The 25,472-nt window shown below is 33.4% G+C and overlaps 4 protein-coding genes and 1 long non-coding RNA gene across 7 annotated transcripts; 1 reads left to right on the top strand and 4 right to left on the bottom strand.

Annotated features, from left to right (window-relative positions):
* On the bottom strand, positions 176–2,853 carry LOC109356712 (transcription factor RF2b-like). Its single transcript, XM_019600202.1, has 4 exons — positions 2,183–2,853; positions 1,366–1,498; positions 1,136–1,220; positions 176–1,011 (listed from the first exon to the last, which is right to left on the bottom strand). The coding sequence occupies exons 1-4, from the start codon at positions 2,704–2,706 to the stop codon at positions 644–646; spliced, it is 1,110 nt and encodes a 369-aa protein (XP_019455747.1). The 5' UTR covers positions 2,707–2,853; the 3' UTR covers positions 176–643.
* LOC109356714 lies at positions 2,786–25,138 on the top strand. Its single transcript, XR_002108774.1, has 3 exons — positions 2,786–2,796; positions 4,233–4,237; positions 24,999–25,138. It is a non-coding gene; the product is annotated as an uncharacterized LOC109356714 (long non-coding RNA).
* Positions 4,609–11,565, bottom strand: LOC109356710 (B3 domain-containing transcription repressor VAL1-like). 3 transcript variants are annotated; one of them, XM_019600199.1, is made up of 13 exons: positions 11,449–11,565; positions 11,036–11,205; positions 10,368–10,449; positions 10,184–10,285; positions 8,968–9,611; positions 8,765–8,861; positions 8,434–8,608; positions 7,994–8,070; positions 7,488–7,889; positions 7,285–7,334; positions 5,970–6,032; positions 5,818–5,885; positions 4,609–5,308 (listed from the first exon to the last, which is right to left on the bottom strand). In XM_019600199.1, exons 2-13 carry the CDS (start codon positions 11,149–11,151, stop codon positions 4,821–4,823), a joined length of 2,364 nt encoding a protein of 787 aa, XP_019455744.1. In that variant the 5' UTR covers positions 11,152–11,205; positions 11,449–11,565; the 3' UTR covers positions 4,609–4,820. The 3 variants fall into 3 exon arrangements, with proteins under 3 accessions (XP_019455744.1, XP_019455742.1, XP_019455743.1); XM_019600197.1 differs by having other exon boundaries at positions 5,970–6,080; XM_019600198.1 differs by having other exon boundaries at positions 5,970–6,080; positions 11,372–11,565.
* Positions 15,797–19,004, bottom strand: LOC109356711 (protein NETWORKED 4A). Its single transcript, XM_019600201.1, has 4 exons — positions 18,881–19,004; positions 18,119–18,202; positions 17,906–18,017; positions 15,797–17,701 (listed from the first exon to the last, which is right to left on the bottom strand). Exons 2-4 carry the CDS (start codon positions 18,131–18,133, stop codon positions 15,987–15,989), a joined length of 1,842 nt encoding a protein of 613 aa, XP_019455746.1. The 5' UTR covers positions 18,134–18,202; positions 18,881–19,004; the 3' UTR covers positions 15,797–15,986.
* Positions 21,505–25,472, bottom strand: LOC109356713 (ubiquitin-conjugating enzyme E2 28-like). Its single transcript, XM_019600203.1, has 5 exons — positions 25,365–25,472; positions 25,152–25,223; positions 24,022–24,149; positions 22,460–22,564; positions 21,505–21,866 (listed from the first exon to the last, which is right to left on the bottom strand). Exons 2-5 carry the CDS (start codon positions 25,219–25,221, stop codon positions 21,723–21,725), a joined length of 447 nt encoding a protein of 148 aa, XP_019455748.1. The 5' UTR covers positions 25,222–25,223; positions 25,365–25,472; the 3' UTR covers positions 21,505–21,722.

Genomic DNA, 25,472 nt, shown 5'->3' on the forward strand with positions numbered 1-25,472 from the left:
GATTGGGGGTATTAAGTAATGAAATCCTTAGGACATGCACTATAATATAGGACCTTGTAGCCTTAATTTACAAGTAGGACCTGTTGAAAGTGAAACCAAAAATGAAAAACATGGAATGTAGGGCAAGGTCATCAAGAGCTTTCAATAGTGCTAAAGAACTAAGAAGACAGCATAATAATGAATAATTCAATCATTCAATTTGGTCTAATCAAAGAAGAAAATGGATACAATATGTCTACAAACTCTTGGATTATACAACTGCGAATAAAACTTAAACTAGGTGATTGGAGATCATAGAAGAACACTAGTCCATCTTTAGTTGGAGTGTCAATGAAGTGAAATACAACGGTAAATCACATAGTTTACATGCTATCAGGTAAATGATGATACAAATGACAGGAGGAGACCGACCAATGTGCATCCCGACATACAACGATACAATGAGAATGACCTTTCATCCTCGATATTCTAGCTACCAGAAACACCAGATGTCATGCTGAAACATGATTACATGAACTTCACAACAAAACCCCAGGAGCGGAATATTTAAAGAAATGAGTAGCTTCACTAGTTGACTAGATGTCAACACTATAAACCATGAATGGCATGTTTAAGTCAGCAGGTCAAGCAATTTGTGTCAAATTCAAAATGTAGTGCTACTCTCACTAGCAGAAAGTGAGGAGCTTTCAGACTTTACGAGAGCTGATCCTTTGCTACTAATGTCAAGTCCTTGAAAACGACCGAGTTGGTCATTTTGCAAGCTTTCTGAGAGCGAATGAGAATTTGTTTGTTGCAGTTGATGAGTTGGTATGCTAGATGGGGCATGACCAAAGGGTGGCAATTGCATGTTTTGCTGTCCAGAAGGACCTGATTGTGGTGGGATTGGAAAGAAATTTGATCCTGTAAATTGCATCTGGTGCATTCCAAGATTGAATGAGTCAGTAGGGCTCATCATCTCCCCAGTAGCGACTTTAAGCCTCTCAACTTCCTTCTTCAGTGCTTCGTTAAGAGCTACATCAGAACAGAGACAAATTCCAACATGATTAATAAAGATTTTAATAAATCACTCTACAAAATGCAAAGTATATATTTTAATGTACTGTAAGAAAGTGATTGACTAAATAATATAAGTTACCATCACGAAGATGTGCCTGTTGCTCCATGGCTTGAAGACGGAACTTAAGCTCTGTATTTTCAGTACTCAGACCTGTTGTGTCCCTCTGTTAAAGAAACCAACAAGAGATGAAGTCATTCTCATTGTATCGTTGAATTTATTGCACTAAGCTTCATCAGAAGGTCCAATAAAGAAACAGGCTACTGGAGTAAACTGAGTGCTATTAGTTTTAGATATATGTTCACACAAACCTGGTACAGTGTCAGTTGAGCAGAAAGAGTTGTGGCTTCAGTCTGAAGGGTCTGAACTTTGCGCTCAAGTTCTTGTATATAGCGAGCCTTTCTCTCTTTTGAACGAGCAGCAGATTGCCGATTCGCAAGTATCCTATTCATAAAAATACAGTGAGAATGACAAATAAAACAAATTCACAGCAATTACTAGAACAAAGTAACCAAAAATTAAAGAAACCAGAGCAAGTGTCTCTTAAATAACCTCACTTCCACTCCCACCCCCAGTCTTTGTGCAACACTGTAAATGCTCAGCATTCAAATAATTTGCACTATAGAGGAAAATCATTAAATTATAATTTATCAACTAAAACAACCCTGATCTTATGTTACTCTGCAGATTGAAGATGACAGTCTAGGATCACATAAATGGGTGGGCCTTTTCTAAACCATCAATTTATACTAATTGAATGATCATACTGGATATGAAAAATAACAGCAACAAATGAAAATCCCATAATTATCAAAATGTCACTTATGAAAACCCAAGTTTCACTTTTTTCTACTCAATTTGGGACTTCAAAAGAAATAAAAAAAAGGTACTAACAAATAAAAGGGCGTGTTTGAATAAACAACTTAGTTGTGTTTATCCAATAAGCTTAAAAAAAGCTTATAGGAAGATCCTAAGCTGTTATCATAACATAATCTATTCACTGAGTATCCAAAACAAACATTTAACTAGTATAAAACACAAATTGGAACTTCAAAAGCAATCGAAAACTTCAATCTAAATCATGATCAAACCCTATGAAATTGAGCATTCAAAATCAAAATTCAAAACCTCTTGGCGCGTTTGGGATCAATTGTCCAAAGCTCAGCTAACTTATCAGGAGACATAGCTTTCTTCGCATCCATAATCTCTCCAAACGACGACGTTGAACCATCCACCGAACTACTATGCCGATGCATCGGCCTCACATTCGGATTCTTCTCCGACGGTTCACCATTCTCACCCGGATCCGTTCCGTTACAGAATTCACCCGCCCCGTTCGAACCTCCGAGTTTGTCCACGTCAATGTACGTCGAGAACAGATCATCTTCCGATCCGATCTCCTCGAAGCTCGCCGCCGACGAACCGCCGTTGAACGGATCGGACGGCGACAGATCCATCATGTCGTCCGGCAACCGAAAGCTCACCTCCGAGTGAGCCCTACGGTGGTGGGACCCACCACTTCCGGCGGAGCGAATAAAAAATGAAGACGATGATGAAGTTGTCGCTGCCGTGGACGGCGGAGGTGGCGGTAATTGTGAAGCGGCATTGGCTTTGAGAGGATTGGAATTAGGGTTTGATGATGGATCTTGCATCTGTTCCCAAATGCAACACTATACAATACAATAACGAATCTGTTTCTTTCTTTCTCCTAAGATCAAATTTCAATAATTGTAAAAGAAAGAGTGTACAATTTTTTATTTTTTTTTATTTCCCTTGTGATCTCGACCCCATGAATATGAAGCAATGGGAATAAAATAAACTAAAAATATTGAATTGGGTTAACCTTACATCTAATCATATGAATATAAAAGAAGAAAATTAATTCTAATATTTTTTAATTCTGAAAATATTATTTTTCGATACAATATTTTTTCTTCTTTCCTTTAATAATATAATTACAAAAGATAAAAAAATATATATACCAATATTATATGAACTTTATATTATTATTGTATTATCTATAATTTATATTTAATTATGACCAATCCTTCAAAAATTAATTTAAATAGATGATATTATATATAAATCATGAGTTTAAAATATGTATACTGACAATGTAAAGTTTTTTGCACTGTCAGCACATCATTCATCATTGATTTGTATTACTTTTGTTTGAGTCAGTCAACGATGACTAATAAATTAATGATTGACTGATAGTGTAAAAAACACTTACTCTATCGGTGTATACATATTAAATTCATAAATCCTTACATTGATAATTCATAGATATTGTATTAAATATTATTATTTTAGTAGTATATCTTGTTGGGGACACAAATGCTATTTAATTGGTATCTTAAAGTGGTTATTTATTTGGGCATTTAGGTACATCATTTTCAATAACCATGCAGAGGCACATGCAGAACCATGTGACTCGGTTGAAAAGGTCCAATCATATGTCACTATACAGTGTACTGATTGGTGTTGTCTGTGAAAAAGTTATTTTTCTACTTTCGATATTATATAATCATTATAAAAATGTTGAACGAAACCAAAATATAAGCATGTATTTGATTAAAAATGTTAGAGATGGAATTACACAAACTTTAATTTGTTGAGGACCATTGATTTGATTAAGTTATATAGCACTAGTTAATTAATGGAAGCCTTCAGTTATGGTAATGATGATGTTGCCCTTTTACACGTTAATTCCAATTAGTGGCTTTTTTGTGAATTGGAAAATGAAATCTGAAAACTATCCCTCAGTAACAATTTCCTTCATTTGAAAAGGACCCATCTCTAGACAAATATGTCCCTGTTAATGTGACCCATGAGGAGTTATGTGATTTAGGAATGTAGTGTGAGGCTCATGCAGTTCCAATCTATAACCAGGCCTCTAAAATACACTACTTGTTCAGAAATTAAATATATTTTTTATTTTCAAATTATTTTAAATCATTACATAGTGCATGTAAAATGAGACATCACAAAAAATATTCGTTGATACAATAACAGTGTATAAAACTTATACATTATTAATACATACATTTTTTCTGTCATAATTCACGAGGCTCTCCTACTTAATGGGTATGAGAAGATAGATATAAAAAATATTGACCTTGCAAATGAAAAGTATATTTCCAGAATTTAAGTTCATTACTTTGGGGTCACAAGAAAGACAAAGTTATAAGATATAATATAAAACAATGTTGCAGATTCATCTCGTATTCAAGCAGTTTAGTTAGTGGTTGAGACTCTTTTACTACTTGAACCTAGCTCATCCCTTGCATCTTGCATTTTGGTACCTGTGATTAATAATGGTGCTTCTAGGTTCAGATCCAAGTCCTACATTCACCCATACATATATATATATGTGTGTGTATATATATGTATGTATATGTGTGTGTATATATATGTATGTATATGTGTATGAAGGAAAAAAGATTTCATTTGGTGTTGGCTTCCTTGCGTCATCTTAGCCTCAAGACTCATCTTTATATTCATCATAATCCAAAATGCACAAAGCTAAAAGCCGTTTTCTAATCTATAAATTTCTTAGACGACAAGTAATAACATTGTAATAGGTGCACAACCTATGTTCCATTCTTAAAAACTATAAAGATCACATTGCCAGTCTCATCTATATGAAAAAAGAAAATTATATCTGTTTTCTGTATGAAAGAAAAACCATGTTTAACCACCCCTTTGAAAGGGGTAGCAAACTAAACTGTGTATAAGGTAAAGAAATTTTCTTGTCTTGGATTGGTCAAGCGCTCCGTCCCGAAATATCATCCACTGGCATGTCTTCGCTGTTGGGATCATAATTCAGATCTATATGTGCAGCAGCACTGGGTTCATCTAATTGACTTGTATCATCTTTTGATGCTCCATTGGCATCTGGCTCATCCATTGGCTGAATTTGATCTTTATGGGAAGCAGATGCATCTGCTTCACGTTCTGATTGGCGTTTCTTCTTGCGCATCTTAAGGGTTTTGAACCGGCGCTTCACTGTCGTGCATGCAAGGCAGTTACATGTCGGTTTATGTTTCCCTTTCCCACTTGGAGGCTGAATGCACACAATGCAAGTGCAGCCAGGACGGTGCCTTGGATGTTTTGTGGTGACTCTAGATGATGGCTCAGCAGGGTCAAGAAGAATGTCACCCAAAACTGCTGCATTGGCAAGAGCTTCTAAGCCAGAAGGCTCATGTTCTTCAACTGACTCGCTCTTTTCTAGCCTTCTCCGCTTCTTAGAAACTAGGAAAGATCATTCACAGTCAGAAAATTCAGAAATTATTATTTATCACACTACTCACCAAGAACAAGTAGGATAATAAAGTTGAGGTCAATCAGCTAGAACAAAATATTAGCATTTAGTGAACATTTCAGAGGTAACATTGCAGTCTAGCCGAGATTAGAGATTTTTACTACCAAAGGAACCACTACATGGTAATGAATAAAAGACTTCTGTCAGAACTGACACAAATGTACTAGAAGCCACACAAAACTCCCATGTCAAACAACACGAATGGAAATAGCTTTTAGAATCTGTAAACACAGATAGACAAGCATAGAAGTAAACAGACATTATATCAATGTTGACATCAATCCACATATCCAGATAATGTTTACTAATGTGAAAACTTTGCATAAATGCGTCATAAATTGCTAGCATTCAATCAATTGTATCTCAGCATAAATCTCAAACCCTGTTTTGAATATAACAGATGCAAGAGCACGACTAAAAATAGATAGTAGGGTCATACCTTTGCTGGTTCTCAGGAGATTATCTAATTCCATTCCACTCCTCTCCTCTGGTGCAGAACATGAAGACCTGAAAACCATTATCTGCAATAAGATTGTAGACCATATACTAACTCTCAGCTGAAGAGGTCTAAAAACATAAAATAATGCCTACCTGCTTGCATCCCAAACATTATCAGAACATGTCCACTTGGGAAGAAGAACATTTACTGGAACCCTGCGCCATTTAGAGCAATCATCACAGTGAGCCCACTGTTCTTTCCTCCTGGATGAAATAGTTCAACATATTCACGCACAAATTGCACATTCACTCACCACATCAATCAGACAAGTCTAAATGCTCTAATGGATCTTAAATAAGAAAAATGCTGAATTCTGATACAAGTATCTTTCTTGTGAGAATTTTCCTATTGAAAATCAGTACATAACCATAAATAGAACAAGATAAGAAAAGAAGTATTTGAAAAATATGCTTAGTTCTGATGAATGAGTAATTTGGACAAAGCTTGCTCAAGAGTACCATACAGAACACGCCCCTCAAGAATATAATCATACAAAAGAACAATTGTAAATTTTATTTTAGTAAACTAAAAAACCACATTTAACAAATATCTCTACTATATTAGTGTCAAAATGAGAAGATAGTCATTCCCATTCTCCATTTTGAATCATCCTTGCAGACCTTGGTATCCAATACTTGCCAAGTCATATTAGTTGCGGTTAATATAGACGGAAACCATAAACTTATTTTCCAGCAGTTATCATGCCATTAACTTATTACACTGGGAACTTAACCAGTTGCTGTATTTACCTTCTTAACTAACCTGGCCTAGGAATAAATAAGGAGAACTCCAATTGAGTTTCTTTCAATTAAAAAAAGTGGGAAAGGATCCATGTTAGTTCTAATAACATTATGTATGAGATTAACGAAAATGTACTACAAATAAATGACCAAATTTTATCACAAGATTATCTACTTCAACAAAATAACTAGAGAACCATATGATGGAAGAAATTAGAAACCATTCTGCAAAGCCTACTATGGAAAGCATCATAGAACTTCAATTGGATTTCTTTAATCCATTGGAGTTACGATAACAACAAATATCAATTACCTATGAGTTGCAAGGAAAACTAATAAAAAAGATGTAAGTTAAGGATAATAGCTTACACAAGTCATACAGACAAATGATGATATCTTACTAAAACAGCAGTCATAAAAGTTTCTCCAAGATTGCACTGTGATTTTACAGCTAAAGCAGTGATTGTGAGTTTGAAAAACAGAAGCATGAACAACTAATGCATAAAATACATGCACCAAGAAAAGTAGCAAATGTTATTTGTTTGAACGGATTTGAAGGCAAGATCAAGTGACAAACAATAACAAGAACTGGCACTACCCAGTACCAGTACAGAGACTTTCTACTGAAACAAATACAACTCTAAATATGAAATATATTTAATCTTACCCAGTTGGACTGGCATTGAATATAGTTCTCTTCCCAATAACCGGGGCTTCCTGAATGAAATAAAGCAGAGGTCACAAAGACTAGCCAGGTAACAGAAATTTGGATATGATGCTCTGAATTCTACAGTAATCAGTCCTTATTCACATTAAAATAACAAACCCACAAAATGATAAGATGGCCTGCTTTGACAGCGTCACACTTACATGGTACTCTTCAATTTCTTGGTCCTCAATTGTTACAATATTTGGCTTGACGCTAGGTGGCGGATGAAGCAAGCCCTGTGCTTCTTCCCATGTAAGTCTCAACTCCATCGCATCTTCACTATGAATGAGAAGCCTCTTACTTTTAGGCCCAATATTACGAGTCCTCTTCTTCTCTGAATCTGAAATCGGTTGCCGCAACAGATCATTTTTTATCATCTCACATTTTTTATCACCCCCGGTACCCAAAAGCAGATGTTCTGGATGCCCATTTAAGTGAGGTTCCACTATCTCTTTCTTTGACAGAAGATCCGGGCAATTACTTCTTGATTGCGGGTTCTGAGTTGGAGCAGTAACAGTTTCCTTTGTTGAGATGCCATTAGATTGAGCAGATGCATTGGCATCCTGTTTGGCCATTTATCATATTCACCAAAAAAGAAAACAATAAAGATGTGTTACTAAAGAAGAGAAGAGGCTAAAGATAGCAAAATGGAAAATCATGTCTCAACCTGTGTATCGATAGAACTTGATGCCCTTCTGAAACCCAAAACAAATTTGTCTCCAGGATCTATCCGACTAAATGTTACTGCAACAAAAAGATCATACTAATTAACAGTGACTTCAGATTTGAAGCCTACCCATGTACATCAACAATTGAACACTACATTGTAAACAAAATATACCATACAAAGGATCAATTCTATAAAGGCATGAGTTCTCATTTATCCAGAAAACATTAGAATAATAATGACAATAACACACAATTAGCCTATCTAAGGGTTGCATGTTGTAGCAGCTACGATTAAAAAACCATAAAAGGAGTTAATGCCATCAGAATACAATATTTTGATAACATTTTGACCTAAATCAAAATAACAAATAAATTTCAATAAGCATATAAATGGTGATGCAATATGTTTCAGAATTTATTGTCTAGAGAGATATCTACCAGTATCACCAGCATTTAATTGCATGGACTGTATGCAAGGTGTCACGCCCTCCAATACATACATCCTACTATTGTTATTAGGCCAAAATCTGAACTGAAGTGTCCACTCATTCCCCTTCACATCTTGGAACTGCAAAGGAATGCCTTCTGAATGTGAAATATGAGGAAAATAAGCCTGAAATTCATATGTCAATTTGTAAGATGTGATGCATGCAATTACTGTTCACAGGGTGACAATATATTTCTTTCCTTGAAATAATAATTCATAAACAGAGTCCCATATGCACAAACAGAGAGAGATAAAAATCAAACAATAAGATTCTAAACATACCTCTGCACAGGCTTTTGGGAGAACAAGACGACCAATTCGACCTGCATCACTGGCACTCAACACCTTCTCAAATAATGGCACTACGGTGGACTTCAAACTATATTAGTAAAATTAAGGGAAAGTGGTGACAAATCAATCAACTTAATATTATCATAGTTTGATGTAGATGTGAAATAGACAAAAATGATATATATAAAGGATACTCCGTAGACAATTTCTCCAGCTCTTGATCAGTTATCTTGGGCCAGTATCGAGGCAGTAACTGATGCTTGCCACTATACTCAGCAGGTGGCCGTGGAACTCGTGCCTCAGAAATCATTCCATTATTTGTTTCCAGATTCATGGTTAGCCCAGTTTTCGGTCGTTTGGGCAATATAGGGTGAGACCTTTGCCCTTGATGAAAGGGAGGAGATTCTTTGCCCTCAACTCTCTCTTCTGCCTTCTCTGTAGCAGAAGGCAGGACAGTGTTTTTTGATGGGGTTCCCAGTGACATGCTTAGAGCAAGTGCATCATGCATATTTTTGTTCTCCCATGTTGGTCTACTGTTTCCTAATGAGGTAGATGTTAATGTATGACTTGACGGTTTCATCAATTTCGAAAATCTTGCATCCGCTTCCCTGAATGAACACTTAACTTCTTGGCTGATTGAATCAATACGCGAAACTATGCCATCTCTCTGAGCTTGAGGGCATTGGCTTGATTCAGTAGCTTGAATAATTCTACACAGTTGCATAAGTCTCCCTTCATCATCACTATCCACCAACAGTCTATCATCCTTATGAGCAGCATGCCGATTACTTGCATTATTTTTGGTTGACATCAAAGACACATTAGGATTTTCAATATCCTGTATCGACAGAAAAACAATGAATAATAAAATTCTGAACTTTCTCAGCTACAGTGACAGAGAATCAAATAACATAATATGTCTAACTGGAGTCTCTTCCAAATTATTGCTAACTACATCTCACACTATCTCGAATAAAAGGTGAAATAATTGAAGTAACAAGATGCCATGGCACAGAACTACTAACAAGAACCAGCAAGCAAGCAGAGTCAAATTGCTGAACATAATTAGAAAAAATAACTCTAATAGAAGCATGAGGTCCTCTAAATGGATTGTAACCATTGACATGCATAACTCGCATGCTGATGGTAAGTGAGAGTTTGGTGTTAGAAATGCATAATAATCCCTATAAATTTTGACACTAACTTTATAATACTTGTGAGACCACTCTTGCATTAAATAACTTCGATGAAAATTTAGACATCCATGCACAAAAGTGCAATTCTAAAAGCACAATTCTTAAACATACTAGATGAATAAAATAGTAATAGAAAGCAACCATTAATTTCTAAGGAAACAAACTTTATGCAAGGAAATCATTATAAAGATACTGATATCCAGATTAACCTTACCAGAGAGTGTTGGGAAGTCTTCAGACAGGTAACACAACCTATACCTCCAAAATCAAGGTGCTTGAACAAAGACAGCGATACTATGCATCCACAGTGTATAGACTGCAAAAACAAGGCAAATAGACTTTAACGTCTAAGAGGAGAAAAACAATAATTTAATAAAATTTAAATATTAACATTTTACCTTGTTGCAATAGCTGCACTCCCTCCAACCAGTTTCTTCACGATGGAATTTCTCACAGAAGATTGAACTCTCATAAGCAGATCTAAATCGCACAACGTGACACATTAAGGATTTCCATGTGGGAGATAGAACTAATGTATAAAGAGAAAAGAGAAGAGCAAAGGAAGACTCATATTACATCGCAAAAGACAACTTCATAACAAAAACTAATCCTAAGTTCCATTTGCATTAGTGAATAACTTTATAGGAAAATATCCTCTAAAGTGGAACATGCACTCCCGGGAGAGTAGAGTGCGCAGTTGATAAACCTTTGATATAAAAATCATTGATTTAGATTTACAGTGTGCAGCTGAGAGCCTCATGCATTGGGCAGTCTTTTTTACGGACATTTAGATAAGAATGATTGATACATGAAAACTCATCGCCCTTACTGAGTTATATGTGAGAGCTCAGTAAGGGGAAAAACGTTAAACTTACAAATCCAATTTGAACTCATAAGACTCAAGTCAAAACTCAAAACTATATATGAGAACAAAAAAGTGGCTGGTTCTATCTGAAATCAGTTGAGCAAGAATGAAGTCAACACCATAAATTATCATCCTATTCTGAAATAACTGCCACAAATGCGTAATCCATGTAATTTAACAACAATGAATAATAAAATTTACCCGCAATTGTTGCAAAGACGAGCAAATCCACCAGATTCCAGAGACCAACCCTGCTTCCATTCACGTTCATACCCAACACCGCGGCACGAACCATTCATGCAAACTTCAGATTCCATTTCAAATCAATTCAAATTCAAAGATCAATAAAATCAACGTCTCCCTCCCAGTCACTGCCACACAAAAATCAGATAAAGTCAAAACCCTAAAACCCAAGAACACAAATCTAAGTAGCAGATAAAGTCCATAGCAATGAATTAGATTAACTTTGACGCACAATTTTAAATAGTTTAGAATGAAAAAACATAAAAAGAAAAGAAAAGTAATAAAAAAGCGAACTTTGTGATGGTTATAGAGATTCAACATCTGCAATGCAAGCATGCAGAGAGTTAAGGTATGGTGGTGTTACTACTAACGTTTAAGCGAAGAGGGTAGAAACAATTAGGAGTAGCTACAGCTGAATTAGTTGTGTGAGTAAGAGAGAAAGTGCATGCAATGAAGAACAGAATAGAATAGAAACAGAGAGATGCATGCACCTGTAATAATCACATGAATTCTATTACACAGCACCGTTATATATATATATATATATATATATATATATAACGGTGCTGTGTAATAGAATTCATGTGATTATTACAGGTGCATGCATCTCTCTGTTTCTATTCTATTCTGTTCTTCATTGCATGCACTTTCTCTCTTACTCACACAACTAATTCAGCTGTAGCTACTCCTAATTGTTTCTACCAGTCCTTTACTTTCTCTTTATTTTCTATCCCCTCGTTCAGTAGTTAATGAATTACGAGAAAAACTTGTACGGAGAATCATGTAATATGTAATGTTTGAGAAATAAATATATTTTATGGTTTTTGATACTATCATTTAAGATTAAATTTAATTAAAATTAAAATATTAATTTATTTTCAAAATTTTATTGATCGTGTCTAGATGATTTTGTTTTCATACAAGTCTTTTTCATGAATTAATGATTCTCTTTATTTCTATGTATTATTTTTATAAATCGAATATTTAACTTTTTAGTCCAACTAGATCAAGTATAACCTTATAGTGCTAGAGCCTGGGTTTTCTCATACTTTAATATACTTGAATTATTTGAAATATGTATTTATTTCATGGGTGTGTATACTGAGTGCAAATTATTACTCCTATATGTTTAGGATATGAAAATGAGGAATATTCACATTTTCTTTTGGTAACATTTACTCATTCTTAAAAATTTATATACAGTCAATATATTATTCATGATTGATTTGTATTATTTTTTCAAAAAAAATTATGATAACTAAATATGAATAATTGATTATACACTGATGATATATATAACTATTATATTGATGTATATATTTTTCTCACTTTCTATATATCTATTGATTTACTAGTTTTATTATATGGAAAAACTGATATATTTAATGTTTTTCATGAACAAATACTATTTTTAGAATTCTGAGCATGTACCCATTAGATACACAATAAAATAATTCTTTAAAATAATATTAGATTTAAAAAGGTAAAATATTAAGTTACTATAAAGCATGTCAAAAGCAATAAGATTATACAACCCAGATTCATACCACTAAGGATGAGCAACATCTGTTCAGAGTAAACAATTATAAATTATAATAGTAATGATTATTATTGGGTGAAATTTTGACTTAATTAAAAATAAAAGTTATTAGACGAATCCAGAAAAGTATATAAAAAATGAATAAATATATATATCAATAAATATCTGGCAATAAATAATTACTTCACATTTAAGTTATAGATTGAAATTCATATCATCTGACGCTGATCATAACTGACATCCAACAGAGAATAAAAAAATAGTAATAATAATGATTATAATCGATTAAAAGTTGATGTAATTTAAAACTAATTATCTGGTGAATTTTAATCTTTTCAAAAGTGAAAAATATAATAATAATGATCATATTCACAAATTTGATTTTTATGTGAAATGATTTCTTTATCATTGTTGACAAACAAAGAAGCATATTCTGAAAATGTTAAAAATATAAAAATAAAATGCATGTGTAGATAAACAAATATTAAAATTTATGAATACCATTTGTGAACTTAATAAAAAATATATTCTTGATTTAAATAATTAAATTAGTAAGTAGCATGTGAACTGTTTGATGTATGTATATTTTTTATATAACTAAAATTATCCTCTCTTCTTATGTTAAGGAATTATTATTTTTTCAAGTATGTATTTGTTAGTGGTTCAAGTATGTATAAATTATATATAGTCAAACATATGTCTAAAAACTGTTAAAAATACAAAAAGCACGTTACAATGTACAAGTTGTAATATATATCAAAGGACAAAAAATTCCAAATTTGCACTGTTATGATAAGCAGTATATGTCCAATAGTAAAAAAATGTATGTTAATAATGATATTAGTGTATAAAATTTTGATATATATATATATAGAGATTAAATAATGATTATATGAAGAAAATTACGGTGATGGATAAAAAAATGCTTTATAATGTAAAGAAACAACTATATACGTGTTTTTTAAAATGTACACGAAGCACATCAAAATTGGTAAGACTGTGGAGTCCAAATTTTACATCAATTGGGATAACAAAAATATATTCACGAATAAGATATGATATTAAGAATGCTATTAATAGGTAATTTTTAACTTAATTTAAAGTTAATTATTTGATGTTATATCATTTATCCAAGATTGAATACATGAATAATGAATGTATGAATAAAATTTCTATTAATGTAGAAATAACTATTTATGAATGTAGACAAACAACTCCATGCATATTTGAAAACATGTTAAAAAAACAAAAGACATATATCAAAGGTGACTATTTTCTCCTTATTCTCATTCTTTTTCTGCATATAGTCCTCATGAGTTTAAAAAGAATTGTAGAAAATCATTAAAATTCAATAAAAGAGGTAAATTATATTATAAATATTAAACTTAAGCAACATTAGAAGAATTGGTGATCTTGATCTATAAAATTCTTTAATAAATTAAGCTTGTTAAAAAAATAACAAATCAAGAAAAGAAACAAAAAAAAACATAATCTAATTTGATGAGTTGATTATTTTTCCAGCTTTAATTTCTCAGTTTATAATCATAAGTTAAAAACTACAATCTATCCAAACATATAAACATCTCAAGTTTGATTTATTTTTCATTTTATAATCTCACACTTTACAATCATAATATTAAAACACAATCTATACCAAACACACAAATTTGATTACTTAATTTATTTTTTCAATATCAAATCTATGATATAACAATTTCAAATCATAATCTTAAAAAACGATTTACACAAAAAAAAACATTACACTATAAATCAAGTCTCAACATCTCATACCCCATCACCTAAAAAATGTCATACCCACATTCTTGTGTGTCAATTTTTTTAGAGAGAACAACATTGGCTTTTGCAAAGAACATGCTTTTAGTAATTTTAGCTCTCTTCATGATTACATCAATGACATGTTATAAGGTGTGTAAGAATCTACAACATACAAGGATATTATGTACTATATAACTAATTTAATGTCTTTCTATATAATGCTAGTAGTTCATTTATACATATATGATTTTATTCTCTAATTCTAAAATTAACATTAACATAAACACATTAATATCTTTGTTGCAGATTAACAGTGAAATAATTGATCATACAGACAAAGGTGATAATCATTTAAGTGCTTCATTGGAGACTAGTGATGGTCCAGCACCTTTTCCAATGAAATCTTTAATCATTGTGTTAGTTATTTTCTTTACATTGGCTTTTTTTGGTGGCCAATTTTTAACCTATGTGTTTCCTATAATGGTTGTTATTGTTGGTTTAGCATTTTTTTTTAGCATTTAGTAATTGAGATAAATTTAAGGAACATTATGTTCTAGCACAGGCTATGGTTTTAAGGGAAAATTATGTATGTTGTAAGAGCTTCAGTATATCTCATCACTGATCGATAATGAATATAAATGTGATTGAGTGTTAAGTTTTTTTTCCATATTTTATTATCACTCTTATTTCATTGTTGATTTTGTCTTGAAATAATAATTCAAAATTATATGTTTTTTAAATTGATAATAAAATCAATCATAATTGCTCCTTTATAAAATATCTTATTTTGTCTTGAACTAATAAAGACTCGTATTAATATAGTAATATAAGTATATATAATTCAAATATTATAATTGAATAATTGGGCAAATAATAATTTCTATATCGACAATACTCCAATTTAATAGCCCATGCAAATAAAGCAATAACATGACTCAATATTTGAGCCGGAGACATTTGTCTATAACATGCTGTTTTTTTATCGGCAATTATTAATATATTAGTTGTTAATATGTTAGTATTTTATTGTGGATGAGACTCCACTCTCAACCTCCTACACTCTACCATCAAACCACCCTTATAACTCCCATTTTTGTTGATGGTGGGACTTGAACCCACAACCTCCTACACTCCATTCCTTACGACCGCCCTCTTCACCATCAGACCTTATGACTCCCCTATAACATGCTGTTTGAGTTTACTCAGAGTAAAGGACATATAAGCTTTAAGGAAGATGTACCACAATCCTAAAGGAAACTGAAACTACAAAAGTTGTAAGATAACCAAAATGCAACTCAGAATAAGAAAGTTTGCACAGCCCATTAATATGAGACCAAATGACCTAAGCAAAATTTCATTCTCAGCTTCCTACCAGAACCAAATGATACTCAGCATCAGCATAGTATAGATAACAAGCCAAAGTGTAAACTAGTCCATGAGACAATGGTTATCAGTAATTATCACTCCTAATTACTCATTAGAACTGAAAACATAGAAAGACATCACAGATACAGAGAAGTGAAGATGGCAAAAATAAAGGGCACAGAAGAGTAAGTACTAGTAAATTTACAATATCAAGTTCAGATATATTAATTAGGTAGCTAAAACTGCAACCCTCTTGTGCCCTGTAAAATGCTGCAGAAGCATATTGTAGTTATCTCTATAGTGCTCAAGTGAGATGCATAGCTGTCGTATAGCCTCGCGTTTCTCTTCTGCTCCTTCTAAGATCTCAGATTTTTGCCGCTCGATCTCTTCCCCGAGTTGCTTCGCATTTGATTTTAGTTCTTCAACTTGTCTTTGTGCCTCTTCCATTCCGGAAATCAGTTGTACATGTTCCATGTGCAGTTGATTCAAATGGTTGTCCATGTGTTTAATCCTATCATCTCTGGAGCTTACTTCTTCCTTGAGAGAACCAACTTCTATTTTGAGATCATCTCTATCTAGTTTTAAAGAATCAAGACTTAGATTGAGATCTTTTATAATATTCTCTCTGGTTTCAATGTCTGCCTTTAACATCTCAATTTTACCCTTTAGTGTCTCCTCCCTCTCTATTTTTTCACACAGGATCTTTCTGATGTCACCCTCAAAAGAACGACCACGAGATTCCCATTCTCGGATCTCCTCTTTTAAATGAGTCTGTTCTTCCAACATTTTGGACATTTCGGACTTCAACTGAGCTTTCTCTGGGAATATTTTCCGCTCCGCATCAGATACGGCTGTTTTCAAATCCCTGGCCTCATGATCTCGGTCTGATAGACTGCTCTTTAACCTCACAAGTCTATCTTGGAGTTTGGTGTTCTCTCTCTTCTCACTATTGAATTTGGTTTTCCAAGCGGCAGCGTCCTTCTGAGCCAAGTCAAGCTGATCCTGCAATTGCTGAATTCTTTCTGAGGATTTATTAGCCTCAAATTTCAATGAAGCAATTTGCTTTTCTGAATCCACTAGCTTTTCTTTGGTGGTTCTTAGTTCCTTCACAAGTGAATCAATCTCAATATTTGGCTCAACAAATTCCTTATTCACAAGGTTGCCGCTTCCTTGGACCTCTCCTGTGTTGATGTATCCTTCAGTTGGTGATAAATCTACACCAGCCTCCAAATTTTCTGAATCAGAGGGTCTGTATTTTTGAAGGTCAATCTTCAGGGTAGTGATTTCTTTTTCTGAAAGTCTTAACTTTTCATTCACATTCATGAGTTCTTGTTCATATGAATTAATTTTGGCATAAAGTTCTTCAGTGTTCTCAATTCTTGGCCCCCTAAATGAACTCTCTACATGTCCATCCTCTTGCCCCCATAGCTTTTCTTTTACTTCGCGGAGCTCATTTTCCAATTCCAACATTCTTCTGGTCATTCCAGGATCGCTACCATTCCCTGAGAAACCTGAATAATTGTTAACTGATGAATCATCAGATTCCTCGTCAGAATCTGTCAATGTAGACGACTCATCCCCTCCATCTTTTTGGTATACGTCAGAACCATTTCCACCAGAGCCAAGAAAGAAATCAAACCCAGCAGCTCGGCTGCCAGATTTACGACGACCCCCCTTCACTGAAGAGGGCCGATGAGAGGATGGCTCAGATCCTACGTCTGAAATACCTGAACCTTGGGATTGGAGATCAGAGGGAATACTTTTCCTTAGGTCTATTGTCACTTGATCATATCGTTCAGCCAGAGCCCGATAACCACGGTAGAACTCTTCAACTAGAGCCATCAATTCTGGCCTTTTCTGATAATACATCTCAGCTTTTTTGGCAAATGAATCTGCATCCTGTTCAATCAGCTTCAACATTCGCTTCACATTCTGGTCCGTCTCTGCGATAATTAATTCTTAATTTTTTAACTTAAAATATATATTTTCTTGTGTTACATACAGTAAGTGACACAGTTTGTGGGATAGCATATAATTGTCCCCATAAATATAAGGGTGCTATAATGATTAATGAAAAATAGTGTAGAGAATATAAAGAACAGATTTACACTACAATCACATATAAGACCATTGTATCTACAATTTACCTTCAAGATTTTCAGAAAGCCACTTAGAATTTTTTGGGCTAATGTGACTATCCCACCACCAAGAATGTGACTTCTTTGATTCCAACCTCCTCATTTGCTTCTTAGAAATATTCTAAAATTAAAAAATAACATTATTATAAGAAGCCCACTATTTTATGGAATATGCATATACATAACCCAAATATCAAGCAAATTAAGTTACATGACTCTTACCCCAGAAGCTGCCATTGTACACAGCTAGTGTAAGCTTGTATAAAACTCAACCACTTTTTAATAAACTCTTTATAGAAAAAATATCTGCATTTAAAAGTTAAAATGTTAGTTAGCATTGAATACCATGAAACTGACATCAAAGTGATTATTATAATAATACATTGTTACTTTATTGCATCCATTCATTTTCAATCATTATTAACGATTAAATAAAACTAATACAAATAACAACCGATATTTCATTCACAACAATAATGCTACAATTTAATAATTGGGCCTATACTCCAAAAAATAGGCCCATGAGTGGCCCAAAATGAAAAGGGTAAGACAAGAAGAGAGGCGCGTGGACAAAAATAAAAAATAAACGAAGAGAAATAAATAAGGCATAGGTTTGACTAATTTTGATTTGAATTATTTTTATCGGTTCATTAATTTTTGATTGATGAATATCATTGTGTACAACTGGCACAACCTCAAACAAACGTTGTAGTTGCACGCGAGTGACGCGACAGCTATACACCCAGAAAACAAATATCTCTCATTTTTTATTTAAAAAATAAATAAAGAAAATAAATATACTTATTTAGCTATATAAGATAAATGTTTGTTATAAGATGATGATGAGAATGAAGAAAAAAAAACAAAGTTTGACATAATATTATAGTATGAATTAGATAAAATGAAAGTAGATAACAAGTTTATTAGAGTAAAGATGAAAGAGAAACAAAAAGTATGAGTAAAGAGTAGAAAGATGGAACTTACTTGAGAGAAGAAGAAAGGGTATGAGAAAGATAGAAAAGCAATGGATCTGAGAAAGAAGAGAAAGAGAGATTAGAGAGAAACAAAAAGTAGCTAGGTATGAGAGATATTTGTACAAATTTGTGAGGTGATGTTTGTTTTGTTTTGTTTGTGTGTGAGAAAGATTCATAAATAGGACTTAGTGTGGTGGGTACTCACTTAATGTGAATGCAGAAGAAAGTTCATTACCAATAACACCCTTCACCCTTATATTTAATCTCCACTCTTCTCACACCTTCTACCTCAAATTGCTTATATTCTTATGAAAAGAAGTTGATTTAATCTGCTAAATCTTCAACTAGATCTTTATGTAGACTAAAATATTCGATTTATTTGAACGACATTTATTGAAGAGGGTTGTTCCAACCTAAAAGTTCTTATTCATATAGTAAGGAATATAGTTGGTTATATTAAAAGAAACAATTTTTTTATTCTTCTCCCACCTTATTATACTTCATGTACTTTTTATTTTGTTCACATTTATATATTTAGTTACTAGTTACTTGGGATACTTTTGGTAAATACTAATTGGTTCACATAATATTTCTATATTCATATTCATTGATTGAAACTCCAAATTATAAGGAACAGGATGTAATGTTATATAATAATTTTCTTAGTAACCATCCCATGTGCATCCATGTAAGTTCTAACCGCGTTCAGAGTTTGAATTATTATAATTTTAAAAATAAATAAAGACTTAAATTAAATAATAGCAAATGTGATATTCAATCCATTTCCGGTTTTCGTGTCATATTTGTGAAGGCTCCACGTTCACTCTCACATTGCATGAGGTGAGACATGAGATAGAATAATTAATTAGAGTGAAAATGGGTCATTGACTCTAAATATAATTTATTGTTAACGTTACATTCAAAATTTGAAAATTATTATAGTATCTAACTAACGCGTAAACAATTGTATGTGACTATAGAAAAGAATGAGACAGACCTATTTATTTATCTCATTTATTTTGGTAAGCAATCTTATTTTTTCTTCCAGTTTCTGTGGGTAGCTTTTGAGGTTCAAATGTCCTCATTTTTTCTCATTGGTTAGAAAAGAGTAAAACATAATTTAATATATATTATCTCATGTTTTTTAATCAATCAAAATGAATGAGTACATGTAGTACATATCTTCTAAATGTGCAAAATATTAAGAACTTGATGTTTTTGTAAAATGTTAATATGATAGAATCATAAGTCTTAAACCAAGTGAAATGTTGATATAAGGGCTTTCAAGTTTTCTTTTAGTACTACCAAGAGTATCACTCACATATTTATGTGTAAAGAATTAATCCATTTTAGGGTTTATGACTGTCCTTCCCAACAGGTGTCATTCTCAGGAATCGAACATATGACCTTAAAAATTCGGTAGAGCCTTACACTACTAAACTAATGTTTTACTATTACTACTGCATTTGAAATTTAGATAGACAGAGAGACAATACAATCTTTTCCTTTTTATTACTTGGATTATGCCTCTTGTCTTTACCAATTCAATTATATATATTGATTGGCTCAAGACGTGGGGCATCCCCATGTCCCATTCGAACGCTCCTCCTACCAATTCAATGTGAGACAATGATGTTATGTTAGTCGAAGCGGGAAAAAAGTGTCAAAATTTTCAAAATTCTAATTGTATGTTGAATTCCCTATGTCATGGGGAAAAACTCGCATGCAAATATGCAATGGTCGAGAACACAACATAGATTCACATTTTGCAGTACTTACTCCAGCATCAGATAAACCCTTTCAATCATTGGGTGTCATTATGCAAGAAATATAAGCACCAAGAATTAGAGTCTTAAGGTGGAAATCAATAGTCTTCTAAAAGCATTATACAGAGAAACTACAAAGAATAATTAACCACAATTTGAACTAACTATCGAAAACTCGGAAAGAAAACTTAAACCGCAATTTAAAAAACTTTACCTGACACCATATCTGAAGAGTTTTCCTTTTTTTAGGGACGGGGTTGTTTTAGATGAAAGCTACGACAAAAATCAAGCGTTAACCAAACCAGATAGAGTAGATAGGATTAGGTACATGATCGAATGATGCCATACTCTATCAAAAACGCCTGCTAGACTACTAATTCAGATGGATTTGAATCACACAATAAACACCTGCTAAACACTAATTCAGTGATCATCAAGAAAAGCTACCAATTCAACAACAGAAATAATATAGACCATACAGAAGTTAGACTTTCAAGGGTTGCACCGGCAGGAGATTACCATCAACATTGTGAGATATTATGGCTCTCTACCCTTTCTCGATGCTCCATGACTGTCAAACCCGAGGACGGGGCAATGTCTACTCCTAAGCATGAACTATACATTAGGCTATGAAGTTAAACCAAACAGGTTCAACCTGACACAATTATAAGGTTTCCTCGTCACTTTAGAAATAAACTACATAAATTTCCTTTTCAAGACATTACTAGTAGCCTTGTTCACTTGATCGCCATTTTTACATCTTACACCACCTAGTTTTTTACAATGACATAATAGTTCGCTAAATCTATGCAACAAAATCTTAATGTTTACCTAACCTCTATTCCATTAGTTTGAAATAACACCGGTCAAAAGGTAGAAAGTTTGCATAACATTACAATTTCATCCATCAACATTGTCTTACAAATAAATATTCACAAGTGATAACGGGCTTCCTTACCATTGTTGAGTTTTCCATTGACACAAGAAAAGACAAAGCATCTGCACTCATTGAAAGTATATTTTGTTCTTTAACATAAATGAAAGATTTGGCTGTTTCATTTAACAGCTAAGAAGACATGTATGATATCAACCCATGGCATACTTCTGAGTCCAGCTGCGAGCAGTGGCTTCATACTTGGTCCTGTCAGTCTTGTACATGTGCGCAATTTCAGGCACAAGTGGGTCATCGGGGTTGGGATCCGTCAACAATGAGCAAATTGACAAAAGGACCTAAAAATAAAGGAACCAGTTTCACCAAGGTGTTACCATTCAGCTTAAGCATATCAGACTACTCATTAGATTACTGCTCCAGAAAAAAGAGAGTAAATAAACAGGTTTTGTTATCATATGTTCAAGGATTAAATAAACAGATTTTTATTATCATATGATCAAGGCGACATGAAACTCACTGCTCAATAGCATAAACGAGAAATCTAATTCTAGAACCAAACAGATAAACCAATAAATCAACACTTCAAACATGAGATACACAAGACACATAAAAATACATGAAGATACATGCATGATATAATAACAATTTCTACAGATAAGATTAAGAATAAGCCCCGGATCCGGATCTTAAATAAAATCATCAATTCCCTGACAATTAGGGACCAAAGAAACCACAAACTTCGTATTTCTCCATTTCAGCAGGCAGAATAGATAACAAAACTGTGAAATGCAGTAATTTTGTTCATAACAGACAGAATATCACATAGGTAATTCAGTAATTATATCTAACTTGGAGACGCAAATGACATACAAACTCCAAAATTATGCAGAGTTATTAAATATCAAGATAAACAAGCAACGGAAAATCAAACCTTGGAGATGGTTAATGCTGGGCTCCACTGCTCCTTGAGAATGTCAAGACATATACTGCCATTACTGTTGATGTTTGGGTGGAATACCTTAGTCCTAAATGCAACCTGCAATTAAAACATATTAGCATAGATTTAACATAGTTTAAAACCTGACAACCTGCCGGTACAGCAGCAGTAATATTTGAAAAGAGACATTGTAAAGTGGCACTCACCATTTCTCATTAATATATACAAGCATGAAGATAACAATTCACATTTTACAAAAATATACTTGTGATCATTACAGTAGGACACTGCGAGTAGTAGGAAGTGAAGAACCAGAACAAGCAGGCAGCCATTTCTGAGTGGTTTTTCAAGAGGAAACATGGTGTTTAGGTCACAAAAGAAAATGAGGATGAGGTTTGGAAAGACATTAAAAAATTCATTTTAATATATAAAGAAGTGTTTAGGAAACTATTAAAAAGGAATGGTGGTTAGCTCAGAAAGTTGTTAAAAAAATTAGCAAACATTAAAAAAAGTATATGCACCATATATGATCAGTACCGGAGCTCTATCTGAAACATACTGTTTGAAAGATTTAAATACAAAATTATGGGATACTTTTGAAATATGTATTAGGACATATCGTACACATATGTCAGTGTCGGATACAAGTATGACACCAATACTACCCATTTTTTAAGTATATGGACTTCATAGCATGCTACATACCAGTAATACAGGCATGTATGCATGAGAAAACAAGACTAAAAAGCTTTGGATGAAAAATCCCCATTCCAGAACCACAATCTTAGGGTTAAGGCTACCTATTAGTGGACATATACATAATGTTTGTTTGATGTGTCTTCCCATATCCTTTTATCACAATTAACTTATTAACAAGGACTAGGCCATAAAACTAATTAACAAAGACGGGGTCTTAAAATTAATGCACCTGCTGTAACCACAATGACCAATGACCTGCTTGCTTGCCCAACATGCTAAATCACTAACTCCCTATGATGTTTTCTAGACAACCAAATCAAGGGTAATAAAATACTCATACCTAGACGGCAAGAGAAGCCACAAGACAAACTCAGTTACTCTACCTAAAAGTTTTACTATGTTAACTTATAAATCTTTCACCACCTCGGTACTGTGGATTCCAGAGTCTTCAGACTACATCTGAAATTTTTCTACACAATGTATTTTCATCTGAAGTATATTACACTTCATAAAATAACACATCCACAGCCATATCTAGCTTGAACCAATGGGTATCATTCATGCAACCTTTACAGACCTATTGCCTAGAAACTGGTTGTGACAGATCTAGCTTGAACCTGCACCAGGAGGGGCCTAACCAATAAGTCCACACATTTATTTTTGAAACAAAATGGATCTAAAAGCAGTTCCAGATCCATAGATACAACATCAAGGAGAACATGCTGCATGAGATGCTGTAAACTCATTTCAAATCATTATGAATAAAATAATCATTGAACGGACCTCCACATGATCGCAACATCATAAGACACAATACAAACAACCAATGAGTAAAAGAAAAGCGAAGGATAGAATACCTTTGGTGGCTTGAAGGGGTAGTCAGGAGGAAAATGAATATAGACTAGGAAGACACCACCCGTATAGGGGCTATCCGAAGGTCCCATGATTGTTGCTTGCCAATGAAACATGTCCTCAGCCACAGGACCTGAAGGAAACAATATTTTTCAAAGCCCATTGAAAAAAGACCCTAATGGATACCTTACCTATGGTGAGTGGTAAAGTACTCATTAAGTGCATAACAAATGTCTAAAAATAGTTATTAGCCAATAAATGTATTGTAACTTCATAAGGAAATGTGTACATAAAAGAAAATCAAATGTGTATGGTGTCGCATTCGGTATCAAAATTTTGGTGTTCAAATGACGGAGTTGGATAAATATATGCTTAATGAAACAAATTGGAGGTGCAGCAAATTTAACGAAGATGTAGTATTACTAATCACCCCTAAGGTCTTTGAATAAATGTTTCTTAACAACATCGATGACAACACTCTTGCCCAAACTTCACCAAGTGAATAAAAATGCAGACTCACCTACGCAGACTTGTGGATAAAGTATGCTATATATTGTCTTGTTTAATCAGCTCTCTAACCTGAATCTAAAAGCTAAAGGGGGCACTCCTGACCAAGAAAGTACTGATGCTAAACGAAACAAGGATGCGACAAGACATGAAAAATTGTTAAAATTAAAGAACATGGCATGGCTATGATAAAGAGATAAGATTAATATAAGATAAATATAAAAGCACAAACATTAAATTAAAAAAGAATCAATAATGTTTTAAATGTTAGAATGAACCATTGTGATATTTCCTTCTAGAGTGATACCAAAATTAACAAAGTAATTATGAAATGTTGTAAAATATAGTCACGAGTATCTGAATTAACACAACACTATTATAAAGTGTCCATGCTTTCTTGCACCTACCTGGAAAAAAGCATAGTCAATATGCCCAAGGTAACAGAAACATTTAAAGTTTTACATAAAATCATAAGCATACACAAAAATCAGAAAATGGAGCACAGCAACTTCACTTTCTTTGAGGTGGGGTTAAATAATCAATGACCAATTACAAGGGTGAGGTTTACAATACACACAAAATTTGGCAACATTTTTTTCACAAAGGACAAAGGAAAGTGGATCCTAACCTGCACTGCATGATGTGGGAGGATCCTTCTGCAAATCCTTGAGTTCCTTCAAGATGCGTTTTGACGCCATACCTAAACATTCAAAGAAAAAACAAAAAAACTTAGAAATATAAATTGAACTTATCAGAGACAAAACAATAGAATTAAACAAAAAATGAGAAACTGAATGGTTTGAATTAGGAAGAGAGAAAGAGAGAAATGGAAGAACCCGACCTGGTTTCAGAAGTAGAATAACGAAGGATTCAAAGTGGAAATAAAAACAGAGATTGGAGGATGTGAATTAAAGAGAGACTATAAATATCATATTAATGGAATTTTGTT

The sequence above is a fragment of the Lupinus angustifolius genome, chromosome LG09 (genome assembly GCF_001865875.1).
Source record: "Lupinus angustifolius cultivar Tanjil chromosome LG09, LupAngTanjil_v1.0, whole genome shotgun sequence".
NCBI lineage: Eukaryota > Viridiplantae > Streptophyta > Magnoliopsida > Fabales > Fabaceae > Lupinus > Lupinus angustifolius.